The sequence below is a fragment of the Rissa tridactyla genome, chromosome 19 (genome assembly GCF_028500815.1).
Source record: "Rissa tridactyla isolate bRisTri1 chromosome 19, bRisTri1.patW.cur.20221130, whole genome shotgun sequence".
NCBI lineage: Eukaryota > Metazoa > Chordata > Aves > Charadriiformes > Laridae > Rissa > Rissa tridactyla.
In genome coordinates this window covers 2,599,717-2,614,941 of record NC_071484.1, presented here as the reverse complement: position 1 = coordinate 2,614,941, position 15,225 = coordinate 2,599,717, and the positions used below count along the sequence as shown (strand labels likewise).

Below are 15,225 nucleotides of genomic sequence, written 5' to 3'. Positions count from 1 at the left end.
ACGGTGTCACTGCACAGCCCCGAGTCACGGTGTCACCATCCCTGCATGGTCCTGCGGTGTGGCCCGGTGTCACTGCACAGCCCCGTGTCACGGTGTCACCGTCCCTGCATGGTCCTGTGGTGTGGCCCAGTGTCACTGCACAGCCCCGTGTCACGGTGTCACCGTCCCTGCATGGTCCTGTGGTGTGGCCCGGTGTCACTGCACAGCCCCGTGTCACGGTGTCACCATCCCTGCATGGTCCTGTGGTGTGGCACGGTGTCACTGCACAGCCCCTTGTCACGGTGTCACCGTCCCTGCATGGTCCCTGAGGTGTGGCACGGTGTCGCTGTCTCTGCACAGCCCCGTGTCACGGTGTCACCATCCCTGCATGGTCCCTGGGGCACGGTGTCACTGTCACTGCACAGCCCTGTGTCACGGTGTCACCATCCCTGCACGGTCCCTGAGGTGTGGCACGGTGTTGCTGTCACTGCATGGCCCCCGGGGCGTCACACAGTGTCACGGCGGCTGCCCAGTCCCACTCGTGTCACACGCTACTGCTGCGCAGCCCTGCGCTATTGCACAGCATCGCTGTGGCTCCCTGGGGTGTCACATGGTGTCACTGTCACCGCGCAGTGCACAGGGTGTCACTGTCACCGCGGGGCCGACGGTTGCCACGCAGTGTCACTGCAGCTCCCGTGGGTTGTCACACAGAGTCACCGTCAGTGCCTGGTGCACGGGATGTCACATAGTGCTACGTCACTGCATGGCCCATGGGGTGTCACCCAGTGTCACCGTCACTGCCGTCCCGCAGTGTATCACCCAGTGTCGCTGTCACTGCATGGCCCACGGGATGTCACCCAGCGTCACCGTCACCGCATGGCCTGGGGTGTCACACACCGTCACTGTGCAGGATACCCCCCAGCGCCACCCCCCGCACGTCCCACGGGCTGTCACCCAGTGTCACTGCACACCCCCCTGGCCGTGTCACACCCCGTCCCCGCCGGCCGTGGGGCACCCTGGGGACAGCACAGCGGGTCCCCACTACTCCCGATCCCATGTCCCCCTGGGAGGGGGACGCGTCCTCGAGCCCGTCCCCGTGACCGCATCCTGCTGCCGGGTGAGCGGCCGCTTCCCATCACTCACCAGCCGCCCTCGTCAGCCGGCCTCTAATTAAGTCCCGGCGTTGGCAGCCCTTAATTGCCACGCGGCGGGAGGGTGGCGGGAGGGTGGCGGGCCCCGCCGCGGCCGTAATGAGACCCAGCGTGACGGGGACAGGGACAGGGACGGGACGGGGGGGGATGTGCCACCCCCGCCTTGCCCCCCCGCCTGCAGCTGGGCCCCCCCATTGGGCAAGAGACGGTGCCTGGCGTCGGGCTGGGACCTGCTGGCACGTCCCCGTCCCCAGGGCCAGCTAACCCAGCCGGCCAGCTAGCTAATCAGCCCGTCGCCGGCCAGTCAGCAAGCCCCCTAGGTCATCTGGCCAGCCACCAGCCAACTGGTCACCCAACCAGCCAGCTAGCCAGGGAGCCGGTTGATCAACTAGTCACCTAACCAGCCTGCCGGCCAACTAGCCTGTTGGTCAACTGGCCAGTCAACCAGCTAGCTAGCCAACAGCCTGTTGGTCAGCTGAGCAGCCAGCCAGCCAGCCATCTAGCCAGCCAGGCAATCAAGCAGCCAAGTGGCTAGCTAGCCAACCAATCAGCAAGTCATCCAGGCCACCACCTAGCCATCTAGTTGGCCAGACAACTGGCTGGCCGTCTACCAACCAGCCCACCAGCCAGTTGACCAACCAGCTAGCCACTTTCAGCTAGCCAGTCAGCTACCAACCACCCAGCCAGCCAACCGACCAGCTAGCTAGCCAACCAGCCATCTAGTTGGCCTTCAAACCAACCAGCCAGTTGGCCAACCAGCCAGCCAAGCAGTTGGCCAGTCATCTACCTACCAGCCATCTAGCCGTGTGGCTAGCCAAGTGGACAACCGGCCAACTCTCTAGCCAAGCGTGCAACCAGCCAACGAGCCATCCACGCATCCAACCAGCCAGCTAGCCATTTGGCCACCAGCCAACCAGGAGCTCACGTCCAGCTGGGTGTTGGGACCTGCCTTGCCCTCACCTCCACCCTGCCGCCTCCAGCCCTCGCGTGTCCCTCATCTCCTGGGTGGCGTTGGGTGGGGACACCTCCGTGTGCCTGCGCCTGCAGCCCCCACCTCCCCGCTGAGCCCCGACGCGCTCATCACAGCACTGGCCATCTCCCAGCCCGTCCCCGGCCGGAGGCACCTCCAGCCCTGGGGGTTTTGAGCCTGTTTCCTGCCCAGCACCGAGAGGTGTCAGCTCCTGCGGCATCATCTTCACCTCAGGGACAGTCCGCGGTGCCTTCTCCTGCTCCCATCCTGACCCGTGCCGGTGCCACATCTCCCCGGGCATCCACAGCCTGGAAAACTCCTCGTTAATTCCTCCTTTTAATCACCTCCACCTCCCAACGAGGCGGTCGTGGTGTCCTTTCTCAGGGACGGAGGTGACACGTGGCTGGGGTGGGTGGTGTCACTCCTTGGGACCAGGGTGGTCCCAGCCTGGTCCTCCTGCCCTCCTGGATGAATGGATGCATGGATGGATGCATGGGCACGTGGGGAGGGAGGGAGGGATGGATGGATGGATGGACGGACACGTGGAGAGGGATGGATGGGTGGATGGATGAACACATAGGGATGGATGGATGGATGGATGCATGGATGGATGGACAGACACGTGGAGAGGCATGGATGGGTGGATGGATGGACACATAGGGATGGATGGATGCATGGATGGATGGACAGACACGTGGAGAGGGATGGATGGGTGGATGGATGGACACATAGGGATGGGTGGATGGACACATTGGGATGGATGGATGGATGCATGGATGGATGGACGGACACGTGGAGAGGGATGGATGGGTGGATGGATGGACACATAGGGATGGGTGGATGGACACATTGGGATGGATGGATGGATGCATGGGTGGATGCATGGACACGTGGGGAGGGAGGGAGGGATGGATGGATAGATGGATGGATGGATGGGTGGGTGGATAGATGCATGGATGGATGCATAGACACATGGGGAGGGATGGAGGGAGGGATGGGTGGATGGATGGACACATTGGGATGGGTGGATGGATGGACACATTGGGATGGATGGATGGATACATGGATGCATGGATGCATGCACGGACACGTGGGAGGGAGGGAGGAATGGACACGTAGGGATGGATGGATGGATGGATGGACGGACGGACGGACGGACGGATGTGTGGGCAGATGGATGCATGGATGCACAGGTGGGTGGAAGTGGAGCCAGATGGATGTGGAGATGGACGGCAGCATGCATGGGTGGGTGCATGTACACACGGATGGAAGCGTGGATGGGTAGAAAGAGCCATGTGGAGATGACTGCATGGATGCATGGAGGACGGATGGATGGATGGATGGATGGATGGATGGACGGACGGATGGACGGACGGACGGACGGACGGACAGAAGGAAGGATGGACAGACAGATAGATGCCACCAAGGTGGTGGGAACCAACAGAGGAAGCCCCAGGTGGGAGCTCAGGAGACCTGACCATCTTCCCAGCCCTGCTCCAGCCCGCGCAGCCCAGGCTCCCATTGCCCCAGGGTGTCCTGCCCACCCCAGCTGGGGGCCCAAGGGCCCAGCCCTGCCCTCACTGTCCCCACTGAGTGTCCCCCTCCCGCACCCCCATCCTGAGCCCATCCCGAGGACACAGCATGATTTTGGGGGACAGCACCTAAAATCGTCGGGGACGGCTCACAAACGCCAAGTCCCTCCCCAAGCTCGTTAGTGTGGGCCGACATTGGGGTTGTTAGTTATTTCCGGCTCCGAGTCCTAATTAGTGCTGAGCCACCAGCGCCGCCTGCCTGGCCGCAGCGCCGGGAGGGGAAACCGAGGCACGGCACAGCTCCGACCCCCGCCAACGCCCCCGTCCCCACCCGCCCACCCACGACCTGCCCCAAATCCTCCTTAATGAGCTCCCCAGCGGGCGGAGGGGGGGGGGTACAGCCATCTCCCCCCAAACCGAACCCGCACCCCCAGAGCATCGATCGTCCCCGTGTCCCCCCCCCCGCCGCCCAGCCGCCAGCGTCCCCTTGGCGTCGCCCACCCACCTCCCCGCGTCACGCGGGCAGAGCAAACAGCCCCGGGCTCGGCCGCGCATCGATTCTGCCGGAGCCGCTGTTTGCTTAACCTTTGCGGAGGAGCCGCCTCGAGCACAGCCACCGCCGCAGCCGCCGCCGCAGCCACCGCTGCCACCGCTGCCACCGCAGACATCACTGCCACCACTGCCATCACTGTCATCACTGCCACCACAGCCATCACTGCCACCGCTGCCACTGCAGACATCATTGCCATCACTGCCACCGCTGCCACCGCTGCCACCGCTGCCACTGCTGCCACCGCAGACATCACTGCCACCACTGCCATCACTGTCATCACTGCCACCACTGCCACTGCAGCCATCACTGCCACCATAGCCATCACTGCCACCGCTGCCACTGCAGACATCATTGCCATCACTGCCATCGGTGCCACCGCTGCCACCGCTGCCACTGCTGCCACCGCAGACATCACTGCCATCACTGCCACCGCTGCCACCGCTACCACCGCAGCCAGCACTGGCATCGCTGCCACCGCTGCCACTGCAGACATCATCGCCATCACTGCCATCACTACCACCGCTGCCACCGCTGCCATCACTGCCACCACTGCCATCACTGCCACCACTGCCACCGCTGCCACTGCTGCCACTGCAGACATCACTGCCACTGCTGCCACCCCAACCACTGCAGCCACTGCTGTCACTGCCACAGCTGCCACTGCCCCCACTGCAGCCACTGCAGCCACCGCTGCCACTGCTGCTACTGCCACTGCCATCACTGCTACTGCTGCCACTGCCGTCACGGCATTGTCCCTTTTCCCCTCCTGCACTCCCTTTGGGGGCTGCCCCTCGGTTCCCGTCCCCGGCTGGGCGGAGCCGTCCCGGGGGCTGCGCTGCACCCCCTCCCCATGCAGGGGCTGGGGGCAGGGACGAGGAGCACCCCGGGGTCTCCAGCCAGCGTCATCTGGGGTGTTGTCCCCATCCGTAGGGTGCTGCTGCCCCAGGGTGGCGTTGAAGCCATCGTGGCTCTGCAGCCAGGCTGGATGGACACGGCCTGGGGCCGTGGTGGCCCGGGGTGGTGGCCATGCCGTAGGGACACGGTGGCCTGTGGTAGTGAGGTAGCCTGGGATGGGGCCGTGGTGGCCCTGGGGTGGTGGCCGTGGCATGGAGAAACAATGGCCTGTGGCCATGAGGTGACCTGGGACTGGGACAGTGTCCCAAGGTGGTGGCCATGCCATGGCGACATAATGGCCTGTGGCCATGAGGTGACCTGGGGCTGTGGCCCCACCACGGGGACACGGTGGCCAGGACCAGGGATGTCCCCTCATCCTCCAGGTGAGACAAGTGCCCTGACGCAACCGGGGCCTGCCGGTATCCCCGCCACGGCCACCCTGTCCCCACGCGGAGCCCCCTGCCCACCCGGGCCACCGCCAAACCGTGACGGCGGTGACTCACGCAGCCCGTGACCTCGGCGAGGCGTATTTTTAGGCGCTCGTTAAAAAAGAAAGATAACGAGGGGGGGGGGGGGGGACACACACACACACGACACAACACAATGATGGAGAAAGGAACCAGGAAAGGAGCCGGTGACATGCCCGTGACAGCTTGAGGGGGGGACGCGGGACTGGCAGCACCCCCACTCCAAAATAATCTGTCTGTCCCCCCCCAGCCTCGTTAAGCCCCCAGGAATAATTGCCTTCTTGAAGCCGGCTAATTGATTTTTGCACGCTGATTAAATTAAAGCCTCTGCGGGAGCTGGGGAGGGGACACGGGGGTGACCAATGGGCTGCCAAGTGTCCCCTCGGTCCCCCCCTCTTCTGGGTTGGGGGTGGCTGGGCTCTGTCCCCCGGGTGTCCCCCCGGGGTTTGGGGACACTGCACGGGTGGGGGGGCTGGAAGGGGACACGACCCCAGGGCGGGGGTGGGTTTTTTTGGGGGGACAATGACCCCATGGACCCCATAGGTGCCACTGGGGTTGATGCCACCTCGGTATGGTCACCCAAGGCCACCAAACCGCTTCAGCTGGTGGCACTGGGAGCAGCCCTGGGCTCCTCTACACCCATGTTGTCCCCCCTGTCCCCATCCTCGCTGCATGTCACCCCCCCGGGCCCCGCGTCCTTCGCTCACCCCCGGCGCTGGCGGCGGCTGTCACTTGCCATCGCGTCCTGCTGTCCCCGCCGAGGCTGATGGAGATGGCAAGCGACGGAGCGGGTGCAGACGCGTGTCCCCGTGTCACGAGCCCGCCAGTCCTCAGCCCCCCGGGGATGGCTCTTTTGCATGGCCGTCCCCCCTTCGCGTGGCCCAGCCGTCCCCGCAGTGGCACCCACGGGCGCCCCGTTGTCACTGTGGCCTTTGCCACTGGCAGTGGCATCCCGTCCCGCGACCCGACGGATGCTCCTGGGTGCCAGGAGCGGGTGTCACCCGGGCTGTCCCAAAGCGTGTGACGCTGGTCCCCGTGGGAGGGAAAGGTGAGGCCGGGGCGGGGGCCTGGGGACTGTCCCCGTGGGTTTGTCCCCGTGGGGACACAGGTGACGCGCCCCAGGGGTGTCCCCAGCTCCGGGGACGTGGCCACCGGCTCCCGGGCGCGGAGGTGACGGAGCTCCGGACCCAGTGAGGATGCGGCCGGGGGGGGGGCCGGGGGTGGCGTGGGGACAGGGCGTGAGGATGGTCCACGCTGGGGGGGGGGGGGGGGGGACACGGTGCACACGGGGGGGGGGGGCCGGGGCCACGGGGGGGTCCCCACGGGGGGTGGGGGGGACCGGGGCGCGCGGGGGTCCCACGGAGGAACCGGGGGTCGAGGGTGGGGGTCCCACCGGGCGGGGGCGCGGCCGAGGAGTGGGCGTGGCGACGGGCGTGTCCCGCGAGTCGGTGGGTGTGTCGGTGGGCGTGTCCCTGCCTGGTGGGCGTGGCTGTGGGCGTGTCCTGCGGGCAGGGGGGCGTGTCCCGGGCGGGCGGGCGCGGGGCGCACCGGAGCCAGCGGAGCGCAGCGGAGCGGAGCGGCCGCCGCCGCCGCCGCCACCCCCGGGCACCCCCCCGCCGCCGCCGCCGCCGCCGCCGCCGCCCTGCTCCCCCCCCCCCACCGGCACCATTCCCCCCCCCGGGCGACAACGCGCCCCGGCCGGGCGGCGGCTCAGCCTGGGCCGGAAAACTTTACTGGCGGCCGCGGCGGGGGTGGTGATGGTGCTGGTGCTGGTGGTGCTCATCCCGGTGCTGGTGAGCTCCGCCGGTACCGACGGCCGGTACGAGATGCTGGGGACCTGCCGGATGGTCTGCGAGCCCTACGGCCCCGCCGCCGCCTCCCCGCCGCAACCGGCCGAACGCGGCCCCCTCCCGCCGCCTTCCACCCTGGTGCAAGGTCCCCAAGGCAAACCGGGGCGACCGGGGAAACCGGGACCACCGGGACCACCGGGAGAACCGGGACCACCGGGACCGGCGGGGGCACGGGGTGAAGCGGGACGACCGGGACCTCCGGGATTACCGGGACCGGGGGCTACGGGTGCGGTGAGTGCGGCTACCTACAGCACGGTGCCGCGCGTCGCCTTCTACGCCGGCCTCAAGAACCCCCACGAGGGCTACGAGGTCCTCAAGTTCGACGACGTGGTCACCAACCTGGGCAACAGCTACGACGCCGCCTCCGGCAAGTTCACCTGCGCCATCCCCGGCACCTACTTCTTCACCTACCACGTCCTCATGCGCGGCGGTGACGGCACCAGCATGTGGGCCGACCTCTGCAAGAATGGCCAGGTAAGGGCTGGCCACCCCGGCTACCAGCCCCACTGCGGGCACGGGAGCTCTCGCTGCCCCCCGAGCACCGGAGAAGGGGGCTGGGTGCTTTCTCAGGGTGCCCGCATCCTTTTCCCGGCCCCAGGGATGCACCTCCAGGGTGCTCCATCCTTCTCCTGGCCCTAGAGAGAAACTCTCCGGGTGCCGCATCCTTCTCCCAGTGCTAGTAGTGAGCTCTGGGTGCTTCCCTGGGGTGCTCCGTCCTTTTCCCAACCCCAGGGATACAACCCCAGGGTGCCACATCCTTCTCCCAGTGGCAATGATGGGCTCTGGGTGCGTCCCTGAGGTGCCACATCCTTCTCCCAGCTGCGGGGATGCACCCCTGGGGTGCCCTGTCCTTCTCCTGGCCCCGGAGATGCACCCTCGGGGTGCTCCATCCTTCTCCTGGTGGGCTCTGGGTCCACCCCCAGGATGCTCCGTCCTTCTCCCAGTGGTGATGATGGGCTGTGGGTGCACCCCCAGGGTGCCCCATCCTTTTCCCGTCCCCAGGGACGTACCCCCAGGATGCTCTGTCCCTCTCCCAGTAGCAATGATGAGCTCTGGGTGCATCCCCAGGGTGCCACATCCTTCTCCTGGCCACGGAGATGCACCCCCGGGGTGCCCTGTCCTGTGCCCAGCTCCAGAGATGCACCGTTGGTGTGCCCCATCCTTCTCCCAGCCCTGGAGGGGCACCCCCAGGATGCCCCATCCTTCTCCCGGTAGTGATGATGGGATCTGGGTGCACCCCCAGGGTGCCATGTCCCGCTCCCTGCCCCGAAGATGCACCCCAGGGATCCCTATCCTTCTCCCGGCGGCGATGATGGGCTCTGGGTGCACCCCCAGGGTGCCCCATCCTTCTCCAACCCCTGGAGATGCTCCCACAGGCACCCCGTCCTTCCCCCAGCACTGGGGACACACTCTGCCACTGTACCCGTGCTGCCCTGATGTGTCCCCCAGGGTCCCCTCTGTCCTTTCCTTGGCTCCGCAGACGTGCTCCGCCGTGTCTCTGTGGTGCCTTGGGGTGTCCCCGCAGTGTCCCCGGGGTGCTCTGCCCTCCCTGGCCGTGCCAGCGTCCCCTCTGGGGCTCCCCAGGGGGGACGGGGCTCCTGGGCTGGGGACAGTCTCGGCGGTGGCCTGGCAGGGGGCAGCGCCTGCCCCGCTTTTGGGGTGCTGCACCCCCAGCCCGGAGCCAGCTCTGCTGCTGCTGTGTCAGGAGAGACATCCCCGTCCTCAGCCAGGCTGCACGGGGACACCATGGCGGGGGGGGGGACACCCCAAGGCTGGCTCCATCCTTGCCCCCCGAACCCGCTCCAGCATCCTCCCCCCCGACCCCATCCATCTGAAAATCCTCCCGATGCCGAGACGCAGCCCCTCCATCCCCGCGGTGATGCCCGAAACGCTGCCCCTTCCCCACGCCGTGTGCCCCCCCCCCCGCCCCCGCAGCCACGACCGGAGGCAGAAGACGTGGCCGTGACCCCCCAAATGTCACCCGAGCTCCGTTCCCTTGGGTGTCACCGCAGCCGGCATCCTCGCCGGGATTCATCCCGCCCCCCAGTTATTTTCTCCCGGCATCAAGCCCCAGGGTGCAGCCCCGTCCCGAGGACGTACGGCACTGAATTAACCCAAAACTGAGTTATTCACCCCAAAAAAAGCCAGGGGTGGGGGGAAAGCGGGAGCCCCAGCACGGCCACCGCGCTGCACCCCTCGGCTCCTAAAACCTCCGAGCCGGCAGCGCAGCGGGGGCAGGAACCGCTCGGCATTTTTTCTCCATCCAAACAGTTTAAATTTTCTTTTATTGTTTTTCTCCCTGGCCCCCCCCGCCCCCCCCTCCACCTCCACCCCCAAATTTTGGGGGGTCCCGGCGACGCCTGGCACCGCCGGCTCTTTCTCCCCAGCAGCATCCGTGTAACTCCAGACTGAGTATCCCCCCCCCCCCAAAAAAAAAAACCCAAAACACTTCACCCCTTTTTTCCTCCCCCAAAATATTTTCGGGGACCCCCCCCCCCCCCCCAAAACCTTCCCACCTCCTCTCGCCCCCGCACCGAGCTCCGACACCCACCCCCCTGGCTCGGTGGGGGATCGACGCACCCGGGCGCTACCGGATAAATTTCCAGAAGCTACGGAGCCCCTCGTCGAGAGGAACCGCGCTCGGTCGGGCGCGCGATGCAGCTTAATTAACCGCTTGTTAATTACTAACGAGCTATCGCCGCTCCAATATTTATAAAGGAGGCTGGGGGGGGGGGGGGGGGAGGGGGGAAGAAAGCGCTTCGGCGGGCCGGCACCGGCGGGAGAGTTTCAAAAAGGTACCCCCAAAATGCCCCTAAATAATTAAAAAATGGGTTTGATCAGGGGTTTGTTGCCAAAAATACCCCCTCCCCGGCAAGGCTGGTGGGGGGGGGGGGTGCTTTCCGGGGGATAAGGGTTGATCCCGGCATCATCTGAGGGAATTATAACTTAGGGGGCCCCCCTCTGACCCCCCCCACCACACACACTTTCCTTTGGGCGCAGCCCATCACCCCTGCGTCGGGGCTGGAGTTAATGAGAGCCAGGGGAGCCCCGCGGCGGGGAGGGAGCTGCTCCGGGGGGGTTAATTATCATTAATTATTCTTATTTGTATTAGGCAGTAGAAGAGGCAGCGGGGATGGGGGGAGATGCTGGACGGACGGATGGACGGATTGGGGGGGGGGGAGGATGGAGCTGGGTGGATTTGGGGTCCCCGTGGCGGGGGTGACCGTGGCGGGGTGTGTGGCTGTGCCACGGCTTGTGGGGGGCATAGTCCCGGGGGGGTCCCTGTGGGTGGGGGACCCAAGAGACCCCATCTGTGGGGACACAGGGACCTGCCAGGGGGTCCTGGGGGGGCAACTGCTGCTCTGCCCACTGGGGTCCGATGGGGGGCACCCACTGCTGCGCCTGGGGGGGGCACCTGCCACCATGTCTGGGGACCCTGGGGGGGCACCCGCCGCCATGCCCGGGTGTCCTGGGGTGGGCACCCACTGCCAGGCCCAGCAGCCCTGGGGGGCACCCACCGCCGTGCCCGAGGATCCTGGGGGGGCACCTGCCACTGCACTGGGGGGTCCTGGGGGGCACCCGCTGCCACGCCCTGGGCCGTGGTGGCCGCGGCACGTGGGGCACATGGTGTCCCCAAGGCACCGAGTGTCACCGCGAGCGGCTCAGCCTAGACATGGGAGAGTGGCACTGCCCCCCCCCCTCACCCCCACCCCCCCCCGACACCCCTTGGGTGCATCTGGCCACAGCGGGGACCATCCCACTGTCCCCAGGGCTGGTGACACCCCCGCAGCGGTGTCACCGGGGTGGGTGACAGCGGCTGCAGCAGAGCCAGCCCCAGGCACCGAGTCCCCCCCATGGTTCCCACCTCCGGGGGCTGCGCCTGGCTGTGGCACGGGGAAACTGAGGCACGGAGCAGGACAAGGCCATCGGGGCGGGGGGGACATGTGGTGGCAGCCCCCACCTCCTCTGCCAGCGCGGTGCCGGGAGCGGCTCAGCCCGGCCCTGGCGCTGCCATTTATCTTCCCTGGTTAGCGCCAAGGGCTGGCGGGCGCGCGGTGACAAGGCGGCTCCTTAACGAGGGAAGACGGATGGCACCGGGCGGCTCTGGCTGCGGCGCGGGGAGGGGGGACGACGATGGCGGCGGAGCATGGCGCCAAACAGCTTTTCCTGGTTCTCCTCCCCTCTTGCTTCCTCCCCCCCGCTCCCCTTCCTCCGCACGACCCCAGTCAAGGCAGCGTCCCAGAGGAACTGAGATTCACCGTGTCCCGCCCCGGGGATGGGGACCCTCGTGGTGGCGGGGTAGACAGAGGGTGACTTTTAACGGGGTGACAGTGTTGGTGACAGCACGAGGGCTGTGGCTGCGTGGGTGAGAGCAAGCCCTGTGGGACCTCCTGCCAGGCCATCAGTAGGTTCCAGAGTTAACAGCTCCTGGGCGGTGAGTTACCACGCCATTGCAGGCTGCCTATGGACTCGGGGAGATGCCGCCGTGTTTCCCGAGGAGGTGACAACCCCTGGGACCCTTGTCCTGGGGGAAAAGGACAGGAATCCATGGGGACACCCCTCCTTCCCCTGTCGGCTCCAGGACCCCGCAGCCGCTTGGCGGTGCCTCCCTGCCCCGCGCAGCCAATTAAGAGCCCATTCTCATCAGTTATAATTAGGAGTACCTTCTCCCCGGTGCATCACTTTTGCATTTCGCTTGGGATTTTACCTGCTGGCTCGTCACTGTCACCCAGCACCGTGCGATCTCCCTGCGAGGCGCCGGCGTAGATTTGATTACTCAAATAATTCGGGCTCCAGCCACGGAGCTTCTTTGCCGGGCGGTTACGGCGCCTCCGGCTCTGCCGGCGCCTCCTGGCCTTCTCCTCTGCCACTGAGGATATATTCCTTGGGGGGAGAATCCCGCCCCACAACGGGTTGGGATCCAGGCTTGTTTTTGGGGGATTTGAGCTCAGCCCTCACCACGCGCTCGTGGTCCCTGGGAAGCTCGTGGGGTGCGTGGGGATGTGCTGGGTTCATCAAGGGGGTTTGGGGCTGGGAGATGGGGTCCCGCGTCTGAAAATCCGGAGCCAGGGTCCTGTGGTCTGAATCCAGAGGTCCTGGGTTCGAGCCGGGGTCCTCCATCTGAATCCAGAGCCGGGGTCCTGTATCCGGATCAGGACTCGGGATCCCGTGTCTGAGCCGTGGTCCAGCATCTGAGCCAAGTCAGGGTCCCGTGTTGGAGCTGTGACCCCACATCCAGATCTGGAGATGGGGTCCTGGGTCTGAGCCGGGGTCCTCCATCTGAATCCAGAGCCAGGGTCCCGCATCCGGACTGGGACTTGGGATCCCATGTCTGAGCCATGGTCCAGCATCTGAGCCGAGTCAGGGTCCAGTGGCTGAGCTGTGGTCCCATGGGGGAATCCAGAGTTGGGATCTTGGGTCTGAGCCGTGGTCCTGCAGCTGGATCCAGACTCGGGATCCCATGTCTGAGCCATGGTCCCATGTCTGGATCCAGGGATGAGATCCCGTGTCTGAGTCGGGGTCCTGCATCCAAATCCAGGCTCGGGGTTCTGTGTTGGAGCTGTGGCCCCACATCCAGATCTGGAGCTGGGGTCCTGTGTCCGAGCTGTGTCCTGTGTCTGAATCTGGAGCCGTGGTTCCACATCTGAGCCATGGTCCTGCATCTGAATCCGCAGCTGGCGTCCCGTGTCTGAGCTGTGGTCCCATGTCCGAATCCAGAGTTGGGTCTTGGGACTGAGCCATGGTCCTGCATCCGGATCCGGACTCAGGATCCTGTGTCTGAACTGTGGTCCTGTGTCCAAGCCATGGTCCTGCATCCGAACCCACAGCTGGGGTCCTGTGTCTGAGACATGCTCCTGCATCCAAATCCAGAACCATGGTCCCATGTCCATGCCATGGTCCCACATCCCAACCCAGAACCATGGTCCCACCTCTGAACCTAGAGCCGGGGTCCCGCATCCCAGCTGGGGTCCTTTGTCTGAGACCTGGTCCGGCATCCAAATCCGGAACCGTGGTCCCATTCCATGCCACGGTCCCACATCCAAACTTGGAACCATGGTCCCACATCCAAGCCATGGTCCCACATCCGAACTCAGAGATGGGGTCCCACATCCGAGCTGTGGTCCCACTTCCGAGCCTGCCAGGTCAGGGAGAGGCTCTGGGTGATGCCGGGAGAAGCCACCTCCACCTGGGACCCGTCCACCCGTGGGTGGGGATCCAGGACACCACCCTGGAGCCGGCGGGTGGTCTCCCTGGCTGCGGGTGAGCCGGGACCCCAGGTGTCCCACGGGATCTGAGGGCTGAGCCGTCCCCTGAGGCGGGTAACGCCGTGTCCCCTGCGCAGGTGCGGGCCAGCGCCATCGCGCAGGACGCTGACCAGAACTACGACTACGCCAGCAACAGCGTCATCCTGCACCTGGACGCGGGGGACGAGGTCTTCATCAAGCTGGACGGGGGCAAAGCCCACGGCGGCAACAACAACAAGTACAGCACCTTCTCCGGCTTCATCATCTACTCGGACTGAGCCTGGACCCACGGCATCGCCCCACGGCACTCCAGCCCCACGGCATCCCTCCGCTGCCGTCCAGCCCCCACGGCATCCCCCCACGCCAGCCCGCAATGACCATTCAGCCCCACAGCATCTGTCTGCCGTGGTTCGGCCCCACAGCATCCCTCTGCAACCGTCCTCCAGCCCCACGGCGTCTCTCCACAGCATCCCCCAATGACCACTCAGCCCCACAGCATCCCTCTGCAGCTGTCCTTCAGCCCCACCGTGCCTCCCCACGGCATCTGCCAACGACCACTCAGCCCCACAGCATCCCCCTCCTACCATCCAGCCCCACAGTGTCTCCCCACAGCATCCCCCGACGACCACTCAGCCCCACAGCATCCCCCTGCTACCATCCAGCCCCACAGTGTCTCCCCACAGCATCCCCCAATGACCGCCCAGCCCCACGGCATCCCCCTGCTGCCGTCCAGCCCTACGGCATCCCCCCACACCGCTCTCCAGCCCCACAGCCTCCCCCTGCTACTGTCCAGCCCCACAACATCCCTCTGCCACAGTCCAGCCCCACGGCATCCCCCCAAGGGTGATCCAAGCTACCTGTGGGGCTCCAACCCGCTCCCCACCTTTCCCATTTGCTCACCCCACAGCTGCTAATTCAGCGTTGGGGGGGCCGCAGGGGGCTGGGGGACCCCCTTGCACTGCCCCACTGCACCCCCATCCCCTGGCTGCGCCCCCCGCTTGCCCCCACGGCCCCCCGCTGCCTCCCCGCTCCTGGGGCGATGCTGGGGGTCCCCACCGGCGTGTATATATGTACAGGACGCGCAGATGTCTATAGGGGTGCCACCCCCCCTCCCCCATCCCGCCCTGTCCCGGGGGGGCTGCACTGGGGGGTGGGGGGGAAGGGAGCCGCCCTCGCTGCCCGACCCCGGGGCGACTCCATGGTAAAGCCGAGCTGTGACCTCTCCCCGTCTGCTGTCTGTGTCCCCGCGTGGGGCAGAGCCGGTGTCCCCCGCCCCGGGGACAGGGTCCTCCCGCCACCACCCCCCCTCCCTCAAACCGACCCCACTTGGCTCCCCGAATCAGCCCAGTCGGGGGGGTGCCGAGGGGCTCCCCCATCCCCAAGTGCCGGTGTCCCCTCTGCCACCTCCAGTGGGGACGCTGGGCGGGCCACCACCGCCATGTCCCCGTCCCCAGTGCCCATGGTGGGGGGTGTCCCCTCAGGGACATGGCATCCCCACTGTGAGGGGAGGGGGACATGGTGGCCAGGCAGAGCCATGGCTACCCTCTGACACGCGGGCCCGTCACCGCTGCCTCGGCGCGGGCA

General features: G+C 66.3%; 1 protein-coding gene across 1 annotated transcript; it reads left to right on the top strand.

Annotated features, from left to right (window-relative positions):
- The first annotated feature begins 7,303 nt into the window (after positions 1 to 7,303).
- Positions 7,304 to 13,919, top strand: C1QL1 (complement C1q like 1). Its single transcript, XM_054224572.1, has 2 exons — positions 7,304 to 7,870; positions 13,740 to 13,919. The coding sequence occupies exons 1-2, from the start codon at positions 7,304 to 7,306 to the stop codon at positions 13,917 to 13,919; spliced, it is 747 nt and encodes a 248-aa protein (XP_054080547.1).
- Positions 13,920 to 15,225: the final 1,306 nt, after the last annotated feature.